Source organism: Scyliorhinus canicula, chromosome 7 (assembly GCF_902713615.1).
Source record: "Scyliorhinus canicula chromosome 7, sScyCan1.1, whole genome shotgun sequence".
NCBI classification, from domain to species: Eukaryota; Metazoa; Chordata; class Chondrichthyes; order Carcharhiniformes; family Scyliorhinidae; genus Scyliorhinus; species Scyliorhinus canicula.
The window spans coordinates 30455678-30480390 of NC_052152.1; the positions used below are offsets into that span (position 1 = coordinate 30455678).

At 44.1% G+C, this 24713-nt stretch overlaps 1 protein-coding gene across 1 annotated transcript in view; it reads left to right on the forward strand.

The window, feature by feature from the left end:
- hunk (hormonally up-regulated Neu-associated kinase) overlaps positions 1-24713 on the forward strand; it is a 91760-nt gene that overhangs the window by 51101 nt on the left and 15946 nt on the right. Inside the window, exons 6-7 of the mRNA XM_038801676.1 lie at positions 13810-13945; positions 24376-24544. Coding sequence (XP_038657604.1) covers positions 13810-13945; positions 24376-24544 — 305 coding nt within the window. The remainder of the gene's footprint in view (positions 1-13809; positions 13946-24375; positions 24545-24713) is intronic.

Below are 24713 nucleotides of genomic sequence, written 5' to 3' on the forward strand. Positions count from 1 at the left end.
CTTCCCCCCTCCGCCAACCTTGGGGAGGCCCCTGGGAACTGCACCTCACTTCTCCTGTCCCTGGTAATGTCCCCCCTGGCAGTGCTAGGGTGCCCGGGTGATGCTGCCAGAGTTCCAGGTTGGTAGTGCCAAGGTGGTTGGGTGCCAGAGGAGGCCAGGGTGCTACCCTGCCATGTCCTGACCACCCACAGGTCTCTAATGGCCTGGGAGACCCTCCCAGGTGCTGTTATGCCTGGTCCACATTTGTTTTTTGTTTTTTTTTAAAAAATTTTTTATTGGAATTTTTTGCAGAAAATATAACAAAAAGTATAGCAAAAAGCAGTAATATGCAACTAACAGCCCCATAACACCCACAATTCCCCCCATACCGTAACATCACATGTAACACATTCCCCCACCCCCCCCCCAAACAAGAGAACTTAACCATAAATTAAAATTAGATAAATCAAATTTAAATAAAATAAGCTAACATAATCAACGCCCCCCCCCCCCCCCCCCCCCCCCCCCCCCGGGTTGCTGCTGCTACTGTCCCAGTACCCTATCGTTGAGCCAGAAAGTCGAGGAAAGGTTGCCACCGTTTAAAGAACCCTTGCACCGATCCTCTCAGGGTGAATTTAACCTTCTCAAGCTTAATAAAGCCCGCCATGTCATTGATCCAGGTCTCCACGCTTGGGGGCCTCGCGTCCTTCCACTGTAGCAAAATCCTTCGCCGGGCTACTAGGGACGCAAAGGCCAGCACACCGGCCTCTTTCGCCTCCTGCACTCCCGGCTCTACCCCAACCCCAAAGATCGCGAGTCCCCATCCTGGCTTGACCCTGGATCCCACCACCCTTGACACCGTCCTCGCCACCCCCTTCCAGAACTCCTCCAATGCCGGGCATGCCCAGAACATATGGGCATGGTTCGCTGGACTCCCCGAGCACCTGGCACACCTATCTTCACCCCCAAAGAACCTATTCATCCTCGTCCCAGTCATGTGGGCCCTATGCAGCACCCCTGGTCCACATTTGTGTAGACCAGTACTAAACAGCACGACCGTTGAGTCCCGGGTGCCGGGAGAACGTATATATAAATGAGCCATACAACTCATTTTAACATGCTGATCTTGGTCACACCCAGTGTGGTCGAGATCCAGATTGCAACGTCGTATGAGATTCAACAGCCTCATCCTGACATGAAGTCGGGTCTGATCCCGGCGGAGGATCTTGCTGCAGTGGAAGGATGCGAGGCCCCCAAGTGTGGAGACCTGGGTCAATGACATGGCGGGATTTATAAAGTTGGAAAGGGTTAAATTTGCCCTGAGAGGATCAGTACAAGGGTTCTATAAACGGTGGCAGCCTTTTCTGGACTTCCTGGCTCAAAGATAGGTATCTTGGTCAATAGCAGCAGCAACCCGGGGGCGGGGGAGGGGGGGGGGGGGGGGGGCAAGTTAGTTAGTGTTCCTAACTATAGTTTCTATATTGTCTTTTGCTACGGTTGTGTAACTTAACACTGGGTTAACTTAAGTTATTGTTAATATGTTGGGTTGTTCATTGAGGAGGGGCGAAGGTTTATGATTGTTGTTATTACTGTTATCGTTGGTATTTTAGTTTGGCGTGATGTTGTGTAAATTCAAAATTTTTCAATACAAATTATTTTTTTAAAAAAGAAGTCGGGTCTGACGAGGCCGCTGAACAGCACACTGAGGAGGCTTCAGGTCAATCCACGTCTAATAACCTGCTCTGAAAACTCTGCTCACGGTTTGACAGCTGTGACAAATTCCACCACAGCAGCTGAGACAATCCACAACATTCTAAAACAATCCACAACATTCTAATAAAATGTCACTTCTCCCTATCTCCTTATGTAAATTCCTTTAAAAAGTTCCAGGATCTGGATCCAGATCCAGCTCTTCCTTGGGCCATATCTATGTATGAAATTTCATTAAAACTAACAATAGTTTTTTGAGATATTTGAATGGCATTTTCCAAAAAAATGGCAACGTGCTTGGTTCTGATGAAAACCGATGTGCTTCTGTCCAGGAGCACAGCCTGGTTTTCTGACCAGATATTCCTGGCACTCTGCCAAAAAAAGAATTGAGGGAAGTGAGAGATCTTGGCGAACATGTACATAGGCCCCTAAAGGCAGCAGTTCAAGTAGACAAGGTTTTAAAGAAAGCATATGGAATGCTCTCTTTCATTGGCAGAGGTATAGCATATGACAACAAGGATATACTGTTAGAATTGTATAAAACACTGGTGAGGCCACAACTGGAGTATTGTGTGTCATTCTGGTAACCACATTACAGGAAGGACATAATTGCTCTGGAGAGAGTGCAGAGGAGGTTTACAAGAAAGTTGCCAGGGGTAGAAGAGTGTAGCTATGAGGACAGATTGGATAGGTTGGGGTTATTTTCCTTGGAACAAAGAAGGCTGAGGGATGACTTAATTGAGGTGTACAGAATTATAAGGGGAAGTGATGGAGTAGACAGGATAAAATTTGTTTCCCTTGGTGGAGAATTCCAGAACCAGGGGACATAAAATCAAGATAAGTGGCAGAAGGTGGAGAGGGGAAATGAGGAAGAACTTTTTTAAGGAGACGATATGGAAGTCTTGAATTTGCTGCCCAAGTTGGTGATGAAGGCAGAGACCCTAAAATCTTTTTAAAAGTACCTGGATCTGCACCTTAAGTGCTATAGGCTGCAGAGCTATGGCCTGGGTCAGGATTAGAAAGGGCACCTGGGTGTCCTCAGCCTGGCGTGGACAAAATGGGCTTATAATGATATGTTTATAGGCATAACACTAAGGGGTTAATTATTACATCTAAGTGTAATGTAAAGACTGGAGGGCACCCAGTATAAATATTGAAGCTCAGAGAATCTTGGATAGTTTAGTGTTAGCAGGAGAGAGAGATAGATCACAACTCAAGGACTAGTTAGGTGAGAGAGAATTAGCACGTATACTTCGTTAGTTAATATTTAATCATAGATTAAGGTTTAACAGACTCAGTATTACTTTATTAATAGTTACAGCTCAGGAGAGTGTGCGAACTCAATTTAATTTAATTGTTATTCAAGAAATCAGTTTTGCTTCAAGTTAAAGATGATCATCACGCCATCAGACCATTCTGAATCATGAGGCAAAGAGTAACGACATATTACCACAAAGTGTAATATAACATGGTAGCAGAGATTGCTACTGAAGCTAGCTAACTAGTTTAGTTTAGTAAGATTAGAGCAAAAGAAAACCAAGAAGCTATTTGACTTGCGAAGCTCCAACTTGAGGCTGCAGAACTGTGACAAGTCCAGGATTGATGGATAAAGCTCAAGCTCCACGACAACTGGGGCTGGTTTAGCACAGTGGGCTAAACAGCTGGCTTGTAATGCAGAACAATGCCAGCAGAGCGGGTTCAATTCCTGTACCGGCCTCCCCGAACAGGCAGCGGAATGTGGCGACTAGGGGCTTTTCACAGTAACTTCATTGAAGCCTACTTGTGACAATAAGTAATTATTATTATTATCTAAGGATCACCGGTAAACTTGATGTAAACTGGCAGGTGTTCAAGCAGCAGATCCAAATTTATTTAGAGGCTTCCAATTTGAATAATGCTACCGATGCACATAAAATAGCACTTCTACTCACTATGGCTGGTCCACATGCCATTGAAATCTATAATTCTTTCCAATATACGGCGGATCAAGATAAAACTAAATTTGAAGTAATGGTTGCAAAGTTTGATCATCATTGCAAAATACAAACAAATGAAACATTTGAGCGTTTTATATTCAATAAGAGAATGCAAAACAATGGTGAATCAATCTTGTAACTTCTCAGTACTGAATGATTCCATGATTAGAGACCAAATAGTCTTTGGTATAAATGATGAAAACTTAAGAGAACGATTGCTGAGGCAAAAGGATCTCACGTTAGAAAATGCCATCGAAATGTGTAGTTTACACCAGTTATCGAAAAATCAGTATCTAGAATTTTGTCTCCGTGGAAAGGGCACGAAAACGAACCTCAAAGTACAATGTGTTACGGCAGTGTTGTAGATGAAGAAAATGCGTGTTTCAGATGGCAGACATCTTGCACGCATGCATTCTAACCCTACACATCCACACTTCGTGAAAAGATGCGAGACGGATGAAAACCGATCTGCGCATGTGCGAAGACAAGTCGTGTGTGATGACGTCTACGTCATGACGTGTACAAGGTGTTGAACCTCTCACTTTTAAAAAAATGCCCTGCCAGAGGAAAACAATGCTCACAATGTGGGAAGCAAAACCATTTTGAGGCTCAATGCAGATACACACACGCATTTAAATCTGTGAAGTCAAATTCAAAACAGATTAATGGAAGAAGTGTAGAATCTAAAGAAGGAGATCTTGAACCAAATTTTTCAATGGACACAGATGTTTACTCTTTGGAAGACACTTTCTTTGTTGGAATCATTAAAAAGTATGATCATCTCTCAAGATAGTACACTCCATCAAATCTGACACAGAATGGAACATTTTATTGCAAGTAAATGATTATCCAATGGAGCTTCTGCCAATTAGCTTACCAAGCTTTACTTCAAAAAGCTAAAGCAAACCCCTAAAATAAATCAGTCAGCTTGTCAACTACGTGACTGTAAAGGCAAATTAATTACATCAATTGGATCATGCTATCTGCTAGTTTCCAACAATGAAATTTAAATTTCACTATGATTTGAGATTGTCAACTCAAACAAATCATCACTCTTAGGTGTGCAAGCTTGTAAGGATTTACACCTGATACAGAGGATTTATTGTGCAACACACTCTCAGCCAATGCTTCAAGATAACATCCAAGGGATTCTGAATCAATTTCCCGACCTCTTCAAAGGCATGGGTACTCTTCGATTCAAGTACAAAACCTTGTTACGGACGGATGCTCAACCTGTGGTACACAGGTTACCAGACTCCTAAATGACCCTCTTATGGAGTGGCCTCATTAACACTACACCCTGTATGCTTCATCCGATGCCGGTGCTTATGTTGTTACATTGTATACCTTGTGTTGCCCTATTATGTATTTTATTTTCTTCCCTTTTCTTCCCATGTACTTAATGATCTACTGAGCTGCTCGCAGAAAAATACTTTTCACTGTACCTCGGTACACGTGACAATAAACAAATCCAATCCAATCCAATCCAACCCTCCAAAGAGAGTTCCTGCTCCACTCAGAGAAAGATTAAAACTTGAACTCGCAAGATTGTAACATTAAGGCATCATTTCAAGAATCACTGAACTGACTGACTGGGTCAGTTCGATGGTTTGTGTGAAGAAACCTTCTGGTGATCTGAGGATATGCATTGACCCCAAGGATATCAACAAGAACATCATGAGGGAACACTATCCCATTCCTAAAAGAGAGGAAATCACCAGTGAAATGGCCAACGTGTGAATCTTTTCCAAGTTAGATGTATCTCGAGGATTCTGGCAAATGCAACTTGATTAATCTAGTAGAAAGTTACGCACTTTCAACACGCCTTTTGGTAGGTTCTGTTATAAAAGGATGCCATTTGGGATCATCTCCGCGTCTGAAATCTTCCACCGCGTTATGGAACAGATGACTGAGGGAATCGAAGGTGTTCGTGTCTATGTAGACGACATAATAATTTGGTCATCTACACGCGAAGAACACATCTCAAGATTACACAAGGTATTTCAACGCGTGCACAAGTACGGTCTGAAGCTGAATAGAGCCAAGTGTAGTTTTGGCACTTCGACATGAACATTCCTTGGAGACCTTGAACATGTTGTGCAACCTGACAATGACAAGATTGCTGCCATTCAACAAACGAAAGTTCCAGACGACAAGAAGGTAGTTCTACGTTTCTTAGGTGTTCTGAACTTCCTAGGCAAATTTATTCCAAACCTATCGTCCAGAACCACTGCTCTTAGAAATCAAATAAAGAAGTCTACTACATTTGATTGCACAACCAATCATCAAAAGGAAGGGCTCGACTTAAAATCTCGAGCACCTCTTCTTTCATTCTTCAATCCGAATAGTAAGACCAAAATTTTGACTGAAGCTAGTCAGGACGGAAAGGTGCAGTTCTGTTCCAAAAAGATGACAACTCGTCTTGGTTACCTGTTGCTTACACATCCAGAGCGATGACGCCAACAGAACGACGATATGCACAGATTGAAAAAGAGTGTCTTGGATTACTCACAGAAGTATTAAAGTTCCATGACTATGTCAATGGACTTCCTACCTTCAATGTGGAAACAGACCACAGATCGCTTGTACATATCATACAGAAGGATCTCAATGATATGACTCTGAGACTTCAGAGAATATTGATGAAACTTAGAAGATATGACTTCAACCTCACCTACACTCCTGGAAAATACTTGATAATTGCAGATGCTTTATCACGCTCGATCACTTCAGAAACTGAACTGTTGGAATTAATTCAGCCTGGGCTGGATTAGCACAGGGCTAAATTGCTGGCTTTGAAAGCAGACCAAGGCAGGCCAGCAGCACGGTTCAATTCCTATACCAGCCTTCCCGAACAGGCGCCGGAATGTGGTGACAAGGGGCTTTTCACAGTAAATTCATTTGAAGCCTACTTGTGACAATAAGCGATTTTCATTTCATTTCATTTCATTTTTATGTAGAATCTCAAGTACAGCTGAGTGCTGAAAATCTTCCTTTCCTCAGATGTGAAAATCAACCTCATCCGTGTAAACACAAAGAAGGATGCAATGCTTCAACGAGTCATACACCATCTGAACAATGGGTGGCCGAAAGGGCATTGTTCTAAATTCCAAAATATTCAAGAAGACTTGACAGTCCTGGATGGACTGTTGCTTCGTCTTGACAGGAAAGTAATTCCAGTGTCTCTCCGACCCATGATACTCAACCAAATTCATGAAGGTCACTTTGGCATTGAAAAATGCAAGAGAAGCGGAAGACAGACTGTTTACTGGCCAGGTATTAATCGTGACATTACTGATATGGTACTTGGATGTGAAATGGATCAGAAGTTTCAACCTGCGCAATGCAAGGAGAAGCTACAGCAACACGCTTTGGAAACATCTCCATGGGCTAAAGTTGGCATAGATCTGTTTCACAGCAATGGTTGTGATTGTGTCCTTATAATCGACTATTACTCGAATAGTAGCATTGTGGATAGCACAATGGCTTCACAGCTCCAGGGTCCCAGGTTAGATTCCGGCTTGGGTCACTGCCTGTGCGGAGTCTGCACATCCTCCCCGTGTGTGCGTGGGTTTCCTCCGGGTGCTCCGGTTTTCTCCCACAGTCCAAAGATGTGTAGGTTAGGTGGATTGGCCATGATAAATTGCCCTTAGTGTCCAAAATTGCCCTTAGTGTTGTGTGGGGTTACTGGGTTATGGGGATAGGGTGGAGTTGTTGACCTTGGGTACGGTGCTCTTTCCAAGAGCTGGTGCAAACTCGATGGGCCGAATTGCCTCCTTCTGCACTGTAAATTCTATGATTCTATGATCTGGAAGTCATGAAGTTACCAGATCTCACATCCAGATCTGTCATCAAAGCAAGTAAGGAAACTTTTGCCAGACATGGTATTCCTACCACTATCATGTCTGACAATGGGCCATGTTTCGACAGTAAAGAATGGGCAGACTTTTCTCAAAAGTACAACTTTGCTCATATTTTAATTTTAAAAATGTTTTAAATTTAGAGTACCCAGTTAATTTTTTCCAATTAAGGGGCAATTTAGCGTGGCCAATCCACCCAGTCTGCACATTTTTGAGTTGTGGGGGCGAAACCCATGCAAACATGGGGAGAATGTGCAAACTCCACACAGACAGTGACCCAGAGCCGGGATTGAACCTGGGGCCTAGGCGCCGTGAGGCAGCAATGCTAACCACTGTGCCACCGTGCTGCCCCAACTTTGCTCATATCACGTCGAGTCCGCATTACCCACAGTTGAATGGTAAAGTGGACAAAGGAGTTCAAATCATCAAACAACTTATTAGCAAAGCTTTAAATTCTTAGATATCCATCTATCGTTACTATCTTATAGAGCGACTCCTCTTTCGACTGGACTTTCACCTGATGTTAATGACGAGAGAATTGAGAACAACTCTACCATCGATAACTCTTCCAAATCCAGATCATCGACCAGTGATACAGAAGATGAAACATCAGCGTGAACAACAGAGAATGTATTATGATCAGCATACAACCACTCTGGACTCATTGCTTCCAGATGATACCGTCAGCATCAAGGTACCTGATGGAGGTTGGTCTGTTCCTGCAAAGGTCATCAGACAAGCAGCACCACGTTCTTACATAGTTCAGACAGTTGACGGAACAGTAGTTTGACGAAAATCGCTGTGCTCTACTGAAAATTAAGCAACTCAATAAAATATTTCCAGATTTACAATTTCATGAAAGTATTTTCCATGATACTTTGACCAATACTCAAGTTTGTGATAACTCCCAGAGAACTGTTAAAACTTCTACGTCACCTCCTCGTGTATTAAGAAGATCTATTAGGAGAAGAAGACCGAACAGACTGAATTTATAAATAATTTACAGTGAACTTTGTGATTGTTACTCATTTTTAAAAATAAATTTAGAGAACCCAATTCATTTTTTCCAATTAAGGGCAATTTAGCGTGGCCAATCCGCCTAGCCTGCATATCTTTGGGTTGTGGGGGCGAAACCCATGCAAGTGCGGGGAGAATGTGCAAACTCCACAAGGCCAGTGACCCTGAGCCGGGATCGAACCTGGGACCTTGGCGTTTGTTAGTTAATACTTAATCATAGAATATAGTTTAACAGACACAGTATTGCTTTAATAGTTACAGCTCAGTAGAGTGTGCAAACTTAATTTAATTTAATCGTTATTCAATAAATCAGTTTTGCTTCAAGTTAAAGATTGGTGCTTTCTTGATCGTCACACCATCAGACTATTATGGATTACGAGGCAAAGAGTAACAATATATTACCATAGAGTGTAATATGACAGGGCTAATGGCCTCCTTCTGTGTTGTACCTTTTCTATGGTTTGATGGGCACTGTTAACACCGTTACTCTGGTGGGGTGATGCCTGATAAAAGAGTGCTACCCCTCTGGCTGTGCAGGGCTGTACCGGGGCACTGGGGTGGGCACTGCCAGAGTGTCAGGGAGCAATGCCCAGCCTCAGCCCTCAAACCCGGGGCCTCCAGGCATCTCTGCACGACCGGCGTGGTCATCATGGCCAATTTCTGTTTTTGAAAACCAGTAGTGATTCGCGCCGGCATGACATCACACTGCCGGGGGGGAGCGCATTCCACGGGGTCGGACGCCATGGTGTAAAGCTGTATTTAAATCAATGCAAATTCATGGAAATAAGCAGCAGGAGCGGGGTGGTGATGATCTGAAACCAAGGTCTCCCTGGCGCAAATTCCATTCTGGCCCTCCCGCGGGATTTAGCACCTGCTGCGAACAGACTCAAAAAATTCCCCCATTGTTTACAACCATACGAGCGAACAGGGGTGAACACATGTCTGCTCACCTGCAGTGATGGAGCTAAATAAGCTCAGATATGCCTCCTTAAACTCAGACTCCAACTTAATTTAATATTTTGACCTCACCTCTTTATTTGAATGCCTGACCTGAGTGTGCTGCTGCGTAACATAAGAAAGTCTTAAAGATTGTGCTCTGGCATAAGGTTTTAAAAAGACATATGAATTGGTTTACGTGGAAAGACAAATCCTATTTAGTGCTGCAGAAACAAAGGTCACCAGCAATTGAATTGAACCATCCGTGTTAAAATGGAGGTCCTGCGGTGCAGCCTGTAGCCTCCCTGGTCAGCCATGCTTGACGTGAGATGCGCCGCTCAAGCTAGAAGCCTCTGGTGACAGGCTAGTGACCTATTCCAGGAAAAACCTCGCTATGGGAACGGATGAAAATCTACCTTATGCACCACCAGGTGCAGGAAGGATAACAACACATTTTAAAATAACATGGGATGGCTAAAGTAGCATCAGTGTTTTATGCGATAGACATGTCTGCCGTAACTAGGTTAGTAAAAATTAAGTTGTACTTAACAACAGAAGGTATAAGACAAGGACATAGTCATTGAAGATTATTTTCTTCTTTTGGAATTAAGGGCCCATTCAATACTGTTGCTTATGTTGTTTTAATTCCCTTCTGTAAGGAGGTCAAAACCCTTTGGGCGGGATTTAGCAGCTGCTTTAGCTGGTGGGTGCAAGTCCCGTCATGGCCATTAAATCTCACGAGAGGCCAAAAATGAGACTTGTGCCGGCGAGATTTCCAGTCACGATCTTCCAGGGCTCTCCCTGATGACACGATCTGGTGCACGCTCAAGAAGGGCGTGAACCTGATTTGCATGGATTTGACTCCATCAACATGCCTGCCATTGTCTGCATCATGCAGTTGAAGCCCTCAGCCATGATCCTCACGATCTGAGCCATGCTTTGAAGTTCTCCCGTCATCAATGTGACCTCTTGCCCCAAGCTTTCCACTCCGGATGCCATTCTCGCAGTTTTGGCCTAGGTGCCACGCATTGCTGCCAATATCTCCTGAGGCGGAAGGTTTTGGGACTCCTCCATTTGAACTTGCCATTGTAAGTGTGTCGCTGACAACCCCCTCTGGTATTCCCAGCTCGGCCTTTGCATCTCAAGCAGCTGGGGACAAACATGTCCAGAGGCACAGCGCCTGGCTGGGTCACATCTGTGCCCTAGAGCCGAGCAGACCTCTGACTATTCAATCGCTGGTACGTTCCTGCCTCCATCTAATGTGCATCAGAAGTTGCTTGGTGCTGACCAGGTAGTGACTCAGAAGCCTGCCTGTTAAGGCCACTCACCGAGGTGTGTGTCCCTGCAATGGTTGGTTGATGTTATGGGCGATAGCTGTGATGCTTCATCCATGTCCTCTGAGATCCCACCGCCCATCTTCTCTTGCTCACAGAATTTGTTGGGCAAACCTCTCCTGCAGGATCACAAATGGGGATGCTGTGATCCCGATGCCTGGCGGGCCAGAGATCAATGACACCTGGCCTGTGTGGGCACTGCTCATAAGCAGAGGGGTTCTGATGAGGAGTACCAGAGGGTGTAGAGGATACTTTAAAAAAAAAATTTAGAGTACCCAATTCATTTTTTCCAATCAAGGGGCAATTTAGCATGGCCAATCCACCTAGCCTGCGCATCTTTGGGTTGTGGGGGCGAAACCCACGCAAAGACAGGGAGAATGTGCAAACTCCACACAGACAGTGACCCAGAGCCGGGATCGAACCTGGGACCTCGGCGCCGTGAGGCAGCAATGCTAACCACTGCGCCACCGTGCTGCCTGGGTTTAGAGGATGCTTGTGGGAGGTCAGGCGCAGGAGACCTGTGAGGTGGCAGCTTGTGGGATTGAGGTTGCATTTCAGTGGTGACGGAAGGGTGGAGTGTGAGAGGAGACAGCGAGCACTTATCCTGGCTGGTCGGAGTAGGTCATTCATCTTTTTTCTTCATTGCACACCAGGCACTGACCAGTGCTGCCACCGTCCCCCAGACGGAAGTCGTCAAATTGTTGGAGAGTCTCCTGCCAGCTCAAGGGTATATTGTAGTTGGCCTCGCCTCCACGGCATCCAGTGTATGGGTAAGGCCCTCCTTCGTAAATCGAGGAGCAGCTGCCGCCCTCCTGGCTTGCATGAGAGCAACTGCTGTGGAGCTGTTTAAATGCAGCACCCCCTTCATTGAAATGATCAGAATCAATTGCTTTGTGCCTCAGGTGCAGCCTTTTTCATGTGGGGGTGAAAAAATCTTCTAGGTGCCTAAAAATTGTGGTTCAGATTGTGCCATAGGTGCCAACCGGAATTGCACCGTTTTTCTTGCCATTTTTACAGAAAATTCTGCCCTTTATTTCCGGTTCACTTGAGATTCTTTTAATTAAACAAAGATTACGCTTCTGTGCCACCTTTCCTTACATTTTCACAATAGTACGTGTATGAGCACATGAACCGTATGTTATATAATGTAAGTTTGACCATCTAAGTTTGGCTTTGGGAGGCTACCTGAAGGCTATTTCTTTCTCACTGGGAAACAACTGTCCCAAAAGTATACACTGGCCAATGTCTGACTAACGACAATGTTGTTTTAATAATAATAATCTTTATTGTTGTCACAAGTAGGCTTATAATAACAGTGCAATGAAGTTATTGTGAAAAGCCCCTAGACGCCACACTCCGGCGCCTGTTCGGGTACACAGAGCGAGAATTCAGGATGTCCAATTCACATAACAGCACGTCTTTCGGGACTTGTGGGAGGAACACGGGGAGAACGTGTACACTCCGCACAGACAATGACCCAAGCGGGAATCAAACCTGTGACTCTGGCGCTGTGAAGCAATCCCTGTGATGTTGGAGGCTTGGGAAGAGAATTAACCTTCATAGATCACAGCAGCATTTAGGAAATGGCCAGTTGGCTCGGTGGCACAGTGGTTAGCACTGCTGCCTCACAGCGCCAGGGACCCGGGTTTGATTACAACCATGGGTGACTGTGTGGAGTTCACACATTCTCCCCGTGTCCGCGTGGGTTTCCTCTGGGTACTCCAGTTTCCTCCCACAATTCAAAGCTGTGCAGATTAGGTGGATTGGCCAGGCTAAATTGCCCCTTCGTGTCCAAGTGGGTTACGAGGTTGCAGTGGAGTGGGGCCTAGGTGGGGTGCTCTTCAACAGGGTTAATGCAGACTCAGTGGGCCGAATGGCCCCTGCTGTAGGGATGTCAATCTATATCTATGAAAGCAAGAGAGTAGTAAAAGAGAGGGAGAGAAATTTTACTGTTAACTAAAATTGTAGAGCTGCAATACTCAACTTTAATTCAAAATCTATAGAAAACAATTTTTGGAAATGTTGTAAGCTGGAAAATGTGAGCATGAGCATTTTTAAACTCAGGGTTAACCCTTGGATGCTTCCTTTGTACATTAACCATTGATAATATTATTTGCTGCTTATTTATGTTCAGATGAAAATTGATAACTTTATGTATTTAATATATTAAAGAGGTAGAAATGTAATCAACTGATGTAATTTTATCATCATGACTGAAGTTTAATTTGAATATTTCAGGCTGTGACTCTGGTTTAATCATAGACAGAGCTTGAAACGAACTTCTGTTAACATTATGGTTGCAATTCTCCAGCCATTGGGGTTCTCTGTTCCCACCGGCCGTGCAGCCCTGCCCACGGGGTTTCCCGGTGTCGTCGCGTGGCTTCAATGGGAAATTGCATTGACAAGTGGTGAGAAATGAAAATTCTGCCACCAGCGAATAGCGTGCTGCCGAGAAACATGCAGCTGGGGGACTGGAGAAGAAAGCCCTGTCAGACCATTCGGCCCATCGAGTCCGCTGCGCCAATCAACGAGATCATGGCTGATCTGTTATGAAAACCCTCAACTCCACTCTCCTGCCTTATCCCCATAACCCTCGATTCCCTGACTGATTAAAAGTCTATCTCAGCCTTGAACCTGGTTAATGACCCAGCCTCGACAGCTCTCTACGGTAAAAAATTCTACACATTCACCTCCCTCTGAGAGGAAAAATTCCTCCTCATCTCTGTCTTTAATGGGTGACCGCGTACTCTGAGATAATGTTGTACGTTCCTAGATTATATTAATGTGGATTAATGCTGAATTAAAACCCCCTGAAAACAAAATGAGACATGAATTATAGTTTGCAAAAAAACACTGTCACAAATTGAAATCTTTAATGTGTAGGCTTTGGCGTGGTTTTGGTGTGCGTAAACTATAAAATATCTAACCCGTCAGCATTTTTATCTCCATAGAGAGATCAATAATTACTGTGTGATCATTTTCATTATGTTTTTTTAGCTGCCGTTAACTTTCTGCGGTCTTTACTGGAACCTGACCCTATTAAACGACCCAATATCCAACAGGTACTGGCTGATGTCTGGCTGAACGACAACCATCCAGGAACACCTCCATGCACCACTGTTTACCCAGATCGGTAAGGCGTAGTGAGCCGCTGTCGGAAGTTGTACATTTTGATTGGCGGGATTAGCCCTCCTGAACCACATCAGCAGGTATTCTGTCAGGTGATAATGGACAGGAACTTGAGGGTGGTCCTGAAGAACCTGAACACACTTTTGGCTGGAGGAGGAAGCATGCGGATGGGATAAATAAGAGAGAGAGGAAAATGTCACATTTGGATTCCTACGCTGACCGCCAGCTGAGACAGCAGACATTGTTTCTCCATTATTATCCTTGAATCAGTCACTAGAAGATGCACAGGAGAAATCTGTGGCGTTGATGGCAAGTGTCTGAGACTGAACCAGTCGGCCCACAACATTGGTGTCGTACTTGACTGGAAGCTGAGATGCTCACCATATCTGAGCCATAATTAAGGACTTTTATTCCCACTTACTTAAAATCACTTGACCCTACGCCTGCTTCAGTTAATCTGTTGTTGAAATCCCCATCTGTGCTTTTGAATCTGGAGACTTCACTACTCTGATACACTCTTGGTCAGCCTCCCACCTCCATAAACTTGAGTCCGTACACATTTCTGCTGCCCGTGCCCTGGAGCTTGCACAGTTCTGTTCATCCATTAGCTTGGGCTCATTAACATGGATTGCATCCTGGACAAGCGATACCTTGATTTTAAAACTTTATTCCTTGTTTTCCAATCCCTCCACGGCGTCACCCCCGCTCTATCTCTTTCTCCTCTAGTGCCACACCCCTTTGAGATATCTGCACTTCTCCAATTCTGGCCTCTGCAGCCTGCCCAATTATAATTGCTCCACCAATGGCAGTGGTGCCAACTGCCTGGGCCCTAAGCTCTGCAATTCCCTCCCGACAACTCTCCATCTCTCTACCTCACTCTCCACCTTTCCAACACTCCTTAAAAGCGACGTGTTTGACCAAGCTGCTCGTTGTCTGACCTAATAACTCCTTATGTGTGCCCGGATGTCTACTTTGCTTTAAAGTACTTCTGTGAAGCACCTTGGCACATTTTGGAACATTAGAGCCGGGATTCTCCGATCCCGCGTCGGGTCGGAGAATCGTCAAGGGGGGGGGGGGCACGCGAATTGCACTACGCCGCTCCGATGCCGGGCTGATGATTCTTTGGCGACCACGCCGTTGAAAGCACTCCCCACCCGGTGATTCTCCGCGCTCGACGGGCCAAGTGCCCGCCGGCGTCTTTTACGTATGGTCCTACCCGGCGGGACCTCGGCGTTCTGGCTGCGGGGGCCATCCTGGTCGGGTGGGGGGGGGAGCCTCAGGTGAGGAAGGAGCTGGACAAGCAGGAACAATGCTTACTGTTATTTCTACATCATGTTCTCATTCATAGTTTGGTGGCTGCCTTCTCCATTGCCAGTAAAAGATCTGTAAAGTCAACGTTAATGATCCAACAGCAAAACCAAACAATCTGGAGGCACTCTTAGTGTCTCAGTTATATTGTAGCACCGCTGTTAGAGGCCACAACCTAAATGGAGCATCTGATTATGCGTAACATGTTTTAATTAAAAACAAATAGAAGCATTCAGGGCAGACACCCGAAATGGCATTAAATTACAAACCCAGCTCTGATTCTCTTAAGAATTGCAGCACAGAAGGTATGTGGGTGTTAGATCACAAAGTTCAAATCAAGCCATTCTGGTGGTGGGAGTATTCACATTAAATTAAGATCAGAGAGGATTAACAGGAGACTGCCTGATGGAACAATGTGCTAGACATCCAATACACTATGGCAGGATACAGAGCCACAGGGAAAATTGGATTTGGAGACAAGCTTGCACATGTCCCTGATCCCTGACTCAGGAGTGTATTTTGGCAGAGGTCTGGAAGAAGATCTTTGTTATCTCACTATCCTCTCGGCAAGGGAACGCTGCACAATACAAAAGATGTCCAAGAAGCAGAGGGGAGCATGAGATCTATAAAAATGGGGAAGAAAAAGATACGGGCGTTTTTCATTTGCTTGTTTAGAAGCAGCTCACGTTTTCCCCGATCAGATTGTGACGATGACAGTGAGTGACTTCAGCCTGCCATCAGCAATGGAAACATTGTGAACTCAGCCAGTGAGGCGCAAGAAACTACTGACACATAAAAACAACCTTTTACTAAATGCTTCGTATAGATGGGGATACAGCTGGATTATTTTCTATTTATAGAAGTGGAAAGCGGCGAAATGTATTAGCCAGATTTAAAGACATCAATCAGCCATTTCAGACAAGCACTCCAACACAAGAATGTTGTACGATATTTATCAAACAATAAACAAAAATTCTGTCTCAAAAATGTGGCATAATCAGTTCCTTTCAAAAATCGGGTAGTTTTTATTATTTTATATCCCCACAGTGATGTATAGCAACATAGTCCGTAGTCAAAGATCAAACAGTATAAATTGCTGTTGATAATGTTGGTGGATAAATGTTTAATGTGGTTATTTGATGGTATCCGACAGAGATATTAACCAATTTAAAACCACTAGATTAATGCTTCTGTTGCAATGTGACAGAACGCTGAGGAGACAACGATAAATATTGAACTGATGAAACAAGGCATGATTGATTCTAAATCCCATCCATTATAGATGTATTTTTAACTTAGACATCCAGTTTGCTACTGATGAGTAGGACCAGGCATTTCTTGTGACAAATAATTTGCTATTGCTCAGATCTGGTCAGATGTATTTGCTGCCTCTGGGGCCTTTGCTGACACAGGTAGCAGACTTACTGTTAAATGTTTGTGAGATGCCACGTGAGCTTTAATAATGGGCAGTGCCTGGCAACAATCGCAATGATTGATCCACTCAGCGACCGTTTCATTCTAGAAGACTTCGAAGGCCAATCCCACTCACGCTGTGGAATGGCGCAATACGGGTTTACACTGAAATTTCTGGGGAAGTTAACAATAAGAGCATCGGAAATGGAGCAAACCTCCCCATTGCCATACATAGTAATAATCTTTATTGTCACAAGTAGGCTTGCATTAACACTTCAATTAAGTTACTGTGAAAAACCCCTAGTCGCCACATTCTGTCACCTGTTCGGGTGCACAGAAGGAGAATTCAGAATGTCCACATTACCTAATAGCACATCTTTGTGGACTTGTGGGAGGAAACCGGAGCACCCGGAGGAAACCCATGCAGACATGGGTAGACTGTGCAGACTCCACACAGACAGTGACCCAGCCAGGAATCGAACCTGGGACCCTGGAGCGGTGAAGCAACAGTGCTAACCACTGTGCTACCATGTTGCCCTAATCCAGAGTCTATCTCATGAGCACAAAGGGCAGGAATTTAATGGCGCTCACCCACCCCCTCAGCTGGTAATTCATGGAGAGAGGAGCATCAAATATATCAGGCTATCAGTGAGAGCACTTGGTAAAAAGGTGCCAAATATGATGGCGACCTTCTCAAATGAAAATGATTCAGTTTACACATGGTTCCTACATTTCAGCATCATTTTTCTTTGGATGCTGCTGCACACTGAGATTCAGTCTGCATGTCTCTGCACACATTTTGTTTCCAGAATCTTCCAAGTCATCGTGTTTCCGCTGCACCTTTTTCCATTATCCTACATTCACATTTATGATGAAAAGTGCCAGCATTAACTTGCCATATGGGAAATGGATGTTATTACTTACATATTTGTATGTTACTCCAAAATGCGTTGAGGATCAAATGGCCTTCATGGGAATTAAGCATTCAATGATAACTTTTGTCACTGGCAATAGACAAATGACACACGTACTCAGGATCACACCCACAGTAGCACAGTTTGAACTCGAGGGAATCAGCTGGACAAGCGTTTTGGAATTCTGAAATTTCTGTTCCAACACCCCTGTTTTTTATACCCATCTTTTACCTCAGCTAAGTGAGAATCCACATGTTTAAAAGTCTTACCTCATTTGAACGGCTGTCTTAACTCCAGTTTAACAGAGATCTGTGCCTGCACTCTGTCTCGGTGTCCTTGGAGGAGTTTATATCCAGGAGAACAGCTGAAATATCTCTCTGTGAGACTGGGATAAAGAAAGCTTGTAGCTTAATGCTTGTCAGCTGCATTCTCTGCCTGAAAGCACTTACTTCCCGCTGATGTTTCCACTGGACATGAAACTGATATTGATCCTTTCCTCACAGAAATTCACTTAACAGCAAAAGTTAACATAAAGAATTTAACTGTTGCTTTACAATGACACTTTCACAGCAGTGATAATACTGTCGGGCTGAATTTTACATGGAAGGGTGGGGACAGGTTCCTCAGCCCCTGGAAGAAAATTCAGTGGCAAGGCCACCTGCCTGCACTTGGCTGGCTGCCCCATACCATTTTACAACAGCCCTGGGCATTAATTACTTTCTTCCCCCCCCCTCTGAGAGGGATCCTGCCCGCTAGAGCTGCTGGCCAATCAAATGGCCAGGCAACTCTCTTGTCCCAGCAGCTCCACTAGATGCGATGGCAGCTGCTAGAACTGCAGGCAGTGCCCGAAGCGGAGACATCCTGGACGCGAACGTACGATATACGTTCCAGGCTCTCATCAGGGATAGGCTGGCAGGTCCTGGGAAATTGGTTTGGTGGTCAGGGATGGCGAGATGGGGGAAGGGGTGAGGAAATGCGGGAGGGGGAAATCTATTGGATAGGGGCCTCTGATGGGCACAGGGTGCCACACCAGCAGATGCCCTCCTACCCCAGCAGCTTGTTGCTGCCCCCCCCACCCACAAAATAACAGGAAAATCCTAACGATGGCAGGAGGAGGGCCTTCGGTGAATGCACCATGGTGAAGGGCAGCACGTTAGCACATGGTTAGCACTATGGCTTCACAGTGCAGGGTCCCAGGTTCGATTCCCGCTTGGGTCACTGTCTGCAGAGTCTGCACGTTCTCCCCGTGTCTGCGTAGGTTTCCTCCGGGTGCTCCGGTTTCCTCCCACAGTCCAAAGATGTGCAGGTTAGGTATATTGGCCATGCTAAATTGCCCTTAGGTTGGATTGGGTTGCTGGGTTATAGGGATAAGGTGGAGGTGTGGGCTTAAGTAGGGTGCTCTTTCCAAGAGCCGGTGCAGATTTGATGGAGTGTACTGTAAATTCTAGGTATTCTATGTCTGTCTACCTGCACCTCTCATGTTATGGTTAAAATACCCATGGGGGTGGGCGAGGCAGGCATATGTCACTGCAGTTTTACACCTCCGCTTAGGTCTGTCATTTCAGCTTGAGGAGGCCTAAATTTCACCCCAATGTACCATAGAATAACTCTGAAGACCAGGTCTTCTTGGTGGAGGGAGGTTGAATTGGGCCCCCGCTCACCAAATGTTTGCTCCATGGAGACAGGCATGGACCCCCATGCCCAAAGTTCCAACGGAGTTGGGCAGGTTGTCAGGGCGGTAGGCTAGAGTGGCCCCTCCATTTACCGGCACATTAGCTTAGTATTAATGATGAATGTCAGGCCCTCAAATCCTCCCACAGTCCAAAGATGTGCAGGTTAGGTATATTGGCCATGCTAAATTGCCCTTAGGTTGGATTGGGTTGCTGGGTTATAGGGATAAGGTGGAGGTGTGGGCTTAAGTAGGGTGCTCTTTCCAAGAGCCGGTGCAGATTTGATGGAGTGTACTGTAAATTCTAGGTATTCTATGTCTGTCTACCTGCACCTCTCATGTTATGGTTAAAATACCCATGGGGGTGGGCGAGGCAGGCATATGTCACTGCAGTTTTACACCTCCGCTTAGGTCTGTCATTTCAGCTTGAGGAGGCCTAAATTTCACCCCAATGTACCATAGAATAACTCTGAAGACCAGGTCTTCTTGGTGGAGGGAGGTTGAATTGGGCCCCCGCTCACCAAATGTTTGCTCCATGGAGACAGGCATGGACCCCCATGCCCAAAGTTCCAACGGAGTTGGGCAGGTTGTCAGGGCGGTAGGCTAGAGTGGCCCCTCCATTTACCGGCACATTAGCTTAGTATTAATGATGAATGTCAGGCCCTCAAATCCTCACTTCCACCATACATGCCATGTCCCTCCATGCACCCTCACATCAACGATATATCCTCCATGTCATCAAGTTCCTTTGTTCTCCATATTCACATTCCTCTTTAACCTAATGCCCCCTCCATTCACCCTCTTATCCCCATACCCCTCCATTTCCCCTCATATTCTCCATGCCACCTCAATGCTCCCTGATTCCTCATGTTTCCTCATAGCCCCTTGCTCTCTCCATACACACCATAAGACCATAGAGTAGGTCATTCAGCCCTTCGAGCCTGCTTCACCATTTAGTACAGGGGTGGGCAAACTACGGCCCGCGGGCCGCATGCGGCCCGCCAAAGGTATTTCTGCGGCCCACCAAGTCATTAAAAAAAAAAAAAATTTTTTTTTTAAAAATTTTTTATTTTTTTATTTTTATTTTTTTTAAAGGTTAATGGGTGGGGGGGCTGTTGGGTTACTTACTGGTATAGGGTGGATACGTTGACTTGAGTAGGGTGATCATTGCTTGGCACAACGTCGAGGGCCGAAGGGCCTGTTCTGTGCTGTACTGTTCTATGTTCTATATGAGGCGCCCACAATCATAACCGGGTGAAGTAATTATTTTACTTAATATACTATGCGGCCCTTTGTGAATTGTGAATTTCTGAATGCGGCCCTTGCACGGAAAAGTTTGCCCACCCCTGATTTAGTAAGATCATGGTTGATCTAACGTTCACTAAGTCCATGTATTCTTCATAGCCAATCACCTGGTAACCACTACGGGAAAGCCATATATCTTTGAAATAGAGATGAGAAAAGCTGCTAGCAAACTGATAAAGCTCTCACTCAAATACACTTCATACTGAAAAAACTCTCATTTAAAAATAAATCCCGCAAGTGGTCAATCTGTTTTTAAAACAAATAACTAACCACATCAAAATAGATAATCATATAATAACGTGTTAAACCTGACACTCAAAATGTGAACACAACCCACTGTTACTATAAATACTTCTTGAATTTTTGAAAATCAGCCAAGCATTCATAATGGGCTCAAATGTAATAACAAACCATTGAATCTTACAAACTATGAAGCCTATTGAAATTGCAAAAAAAATGTTTTTTTTCCCAAACCATACCAAATGCCCTGTCAATCAATGCACTCCAGCAGTAAGTGTCTTTTTTTGCTCTAAGTGAAAGCTGCAGGCCTTTTTTTATATTTGTTAAGAACCCTGCTGATGTTAAATTCACAGGTATCACAAAACCCAGAAGGGTAAAGTGGAACACCGGTTCTTAGTGGTGTACATTTTCAATTTGGTATACTGTGAGAAAAGATATGCAAAGCAGGGAGGAATAGTCCAGTCATTTTGTGATAAATTAATAAAAACTAATAATAATCTTAATTAGTGTCACAAGTAGGCTTACATTAACACTGCAGTGAAGTTACTGCGAAAATCCCCTAGTCACCAAAGTCGTAACAAGTCGTCTTTTGGGACTTGTGAGAGGAAACCGGAGCACCCGGAGGAAACCCACGCAGACACGAGGAGAACGTGCAGACTCCATACAGACAGTGACCCAAGCCGGGAATCGAATACGGGACCTATATTAACTTACAATAAAAATACACAACAAGAAGGATTATAATACACTGCAACAGTCCACTGAACTACACTGATGGCTATACACACACAGTGTTACATGAAGTTGCTCTTTTGTTCCCAACTATCTACGTTTCATGAACTTTGAGGTTCCCCTTGTTCCCAATCAATATCTAACATTATATATCTCTATGAGCTAAATCCAGCAGATAGTTACCATGTACAGGATATTTGGGAAAACCGTCTTCATTTTTAGCGAAGGCGAAATCTTCTCTGTTCGATTTTTGGATTTTAACTAGCTGCCCTTTCAGCAATGACTTGATTTCAGTGGAGACTGTTTTCTGCAACTGGGTGTGGCTGTGATGGTGGCTGCCTCCACTGTGTCCCTTTCTCTAGCTATTGTACTATGGATGTATCATTCTTTCTCTTTGGTGTTAAACACCCAAAGGATCTGTCTTATAGCATTTAAGTGCCAATCCCCTTATCTCTCCACTGAGAAGTTATTTCTCCTAAACCCCATTGTTTCCCTTAGTCACATAGGTAAACATTTGCTTTTCTCACTGATATGCTAATTCACATATCAAAACCCACTTCTTGTCAATTCCCCTTTTTATTCTACCCCAATTTCATTTCTTAATCTTAATTTTCCCCAATGTTTAACGTGTTGAAGGGCTGATGTTTTAAATCACCAGATCTTAACAGATAAAGTTCGCAATGCCTATTTTCTTCAGATTCGAATGTACAATAGCACTTTCCCAATGGAAAAAATACTCTAATGCAGATCAAAACTTACACAATCTTCATGAGCGCAGTGGCCAACTTAGCTTCATTCACTGCTCTAAAAACACATCTACTGTACAATATGGCATCTGAATATGGCTATTGAAACTGGGAGAACTGCATTTTTTGTATGAATAAATCTGACAATGAAAGAATCCCAGGAGCAGGTGACTGGGGAACCTCCATGTTCACAATCTCTCTGAACCACACAAGAGGCCCGACTCTACTAAAAATTGAAGGCGGGGGGGTTATGCTGTTCTGTTTTAAACAGTCCATCCTTGCAATGGAGCAGGCAAGGACAGGAGTGCTGCATTCGGGAGGGTTAGCTGCACGCTATTACCACTCCAGTGAAAATTATCCAAAAACCCCTCATGGGGCAAGAATGCCAGAAAATGGTCCCACAATTATATTTCTTTGTTGCCGCAAAGAGAAAAGATATGAAGGTTCCCACACTCTGGATTCTTGTAAAACGCGATGCGAGGTTAATTAAGTGGTGTTGCTCATACAACCAAGATGGTGATTGCCCAAAAGCCACGCGCAAACATTCCACTGACGTCACTGCACAAATTGATCAGATCAGATCCATAACAACCACCCATCATTTTTTAAAAGTTCCCAGCCCGACATGGCAAAAATAAAGGCCCTTCATGGCAAGCATCTAGAATCCTGGAATCATAGATTAGCACGGCAACAAAGGAGCCTATTTGGCCCATCAAGCTCCCTTAAAGAGCATTGCAGTTAGGTACACCCCTCTGCTCATTCCCTAATTCCTGACAGTTTTTTCTTCTTCAAGTGTTTATCCATTTCCACCATGAAGTCTACTGTTGAACCTGCTTCCACCAGCTTATCTGGCAATGCATCCCAAATGTATAAGAAACATAGATCTGTGCCCTCTGGCCATCAAGGCCTTATCATTGGAAACAGTTTTTCTTTATTATTCTATCGAAGCCCTTCGACCAAACCTCCTCTTAGCTCTGCTGCTGTAAAGAGAATAACCGCAGTTTCTCCAGTCTCGCCGCATTATTGTAATCACAGCAAATTATTTCCGTACCCTCTTCAAAGTCTTTATGTCCTTCCTGCTCTGCTTTCCAATTTGCACTAAGCTGCGGTATTTAACGTACATGATAAACTATAATGGAATCACTAGATGAAAGTAATGACGGCATGTATGATGTTAAAATGGGGCACAGCATAGTTCAATTATCTTCCAACCTGAGACCACACTTCACTTGAAGAACTCATTGGGACTTGACCCCCTTTGCACAATGACATTAGAGATCAACTCCGATGTGTGTATATTTTCAAATGACTTCAAACATCCAGCCTTGCTAGTGTGAAGGACAATTTAATAATTGAATACAGCAGTCAGTTTGCGGCTGTTATTTTTTTGTACCTAACTCTCTGATCCACCCTTCTGTTAAGCAAACTCTCTGTTGCGAATGTTATCCTGTCAACTTTGCTGGGTAAATTGAGTTGTTTAGCCATAAGTCCAATGCATTTTGTCACAGATGCAAAACAAGTTTAAAAGAAAAACAAAATGTTATCTAGAATATCAACTGCGCTCTGTCCCCGGTAATTCATAAGCAGCTACAATTCCTGAATTTGCCTATGTTCAGCAGTGGTCTGATAGCAACAGACCTCGTGATCAGTTATTGTAACTGTGGTATGTGAGCAACGCCATGGGAAATCCACTGGCGAATCGAGAGAATAAATGTGAAACTACTAAATTAGAAAGGTAAGATTGTTTAAATCTGGAATTGGATTCAGACAGTCGCAAGCGTTTTGAGTTCAGAATCAGACTATGAAAATTAGATTCTGTTCTTCTCAATCCTATTGTAAATAGATCATCCGATTCCATGACAATTAGATGCCATTTGATGCATTGTTGGCACAGTTTGCTGCCTGCATTACCGTGTAGGAAAATGTTGTGATGCTGATTCATTCTTAGCTGTGGATGCTTGTTTACATTTTGACCATTGTTTAGCATTGCTGTGGATCGTACATTGTCAAGCAAAATAATTCAGCAATTAGTTATAAAATGTGTTTACTCTCTTTTGATATGTATCAGCAGTTATTGGTAAACACACAATTATTTCTACTTATCTAGGCTTCATCCAGGGGACTTGAATCAGAGTGTGGTGCTTCACATGACAGAGAAGCTGGGATATAAACATACTGAGGTGATAAACACAGTGTTGTCAAATCGAGCCTCCCACACCCTTTCCGTTTACTTTCTGCTGAACAGGAAATTGGAGCATTATTTTAAAAGTATTCAGGTAAGTAATGATCTGAGCAGTGATTTTGTTTTAGAAAGAATGTTTGAGGTAGGAAATATATGCTGGCAAGAAATAGCTCCCAATTATTTCAGTGTGAGAACTAGTGTGGCCAGTTAAGACAATAAGTAACTGAAACGTGGAGACCACACAAAGTCCTATTTTTCATCCC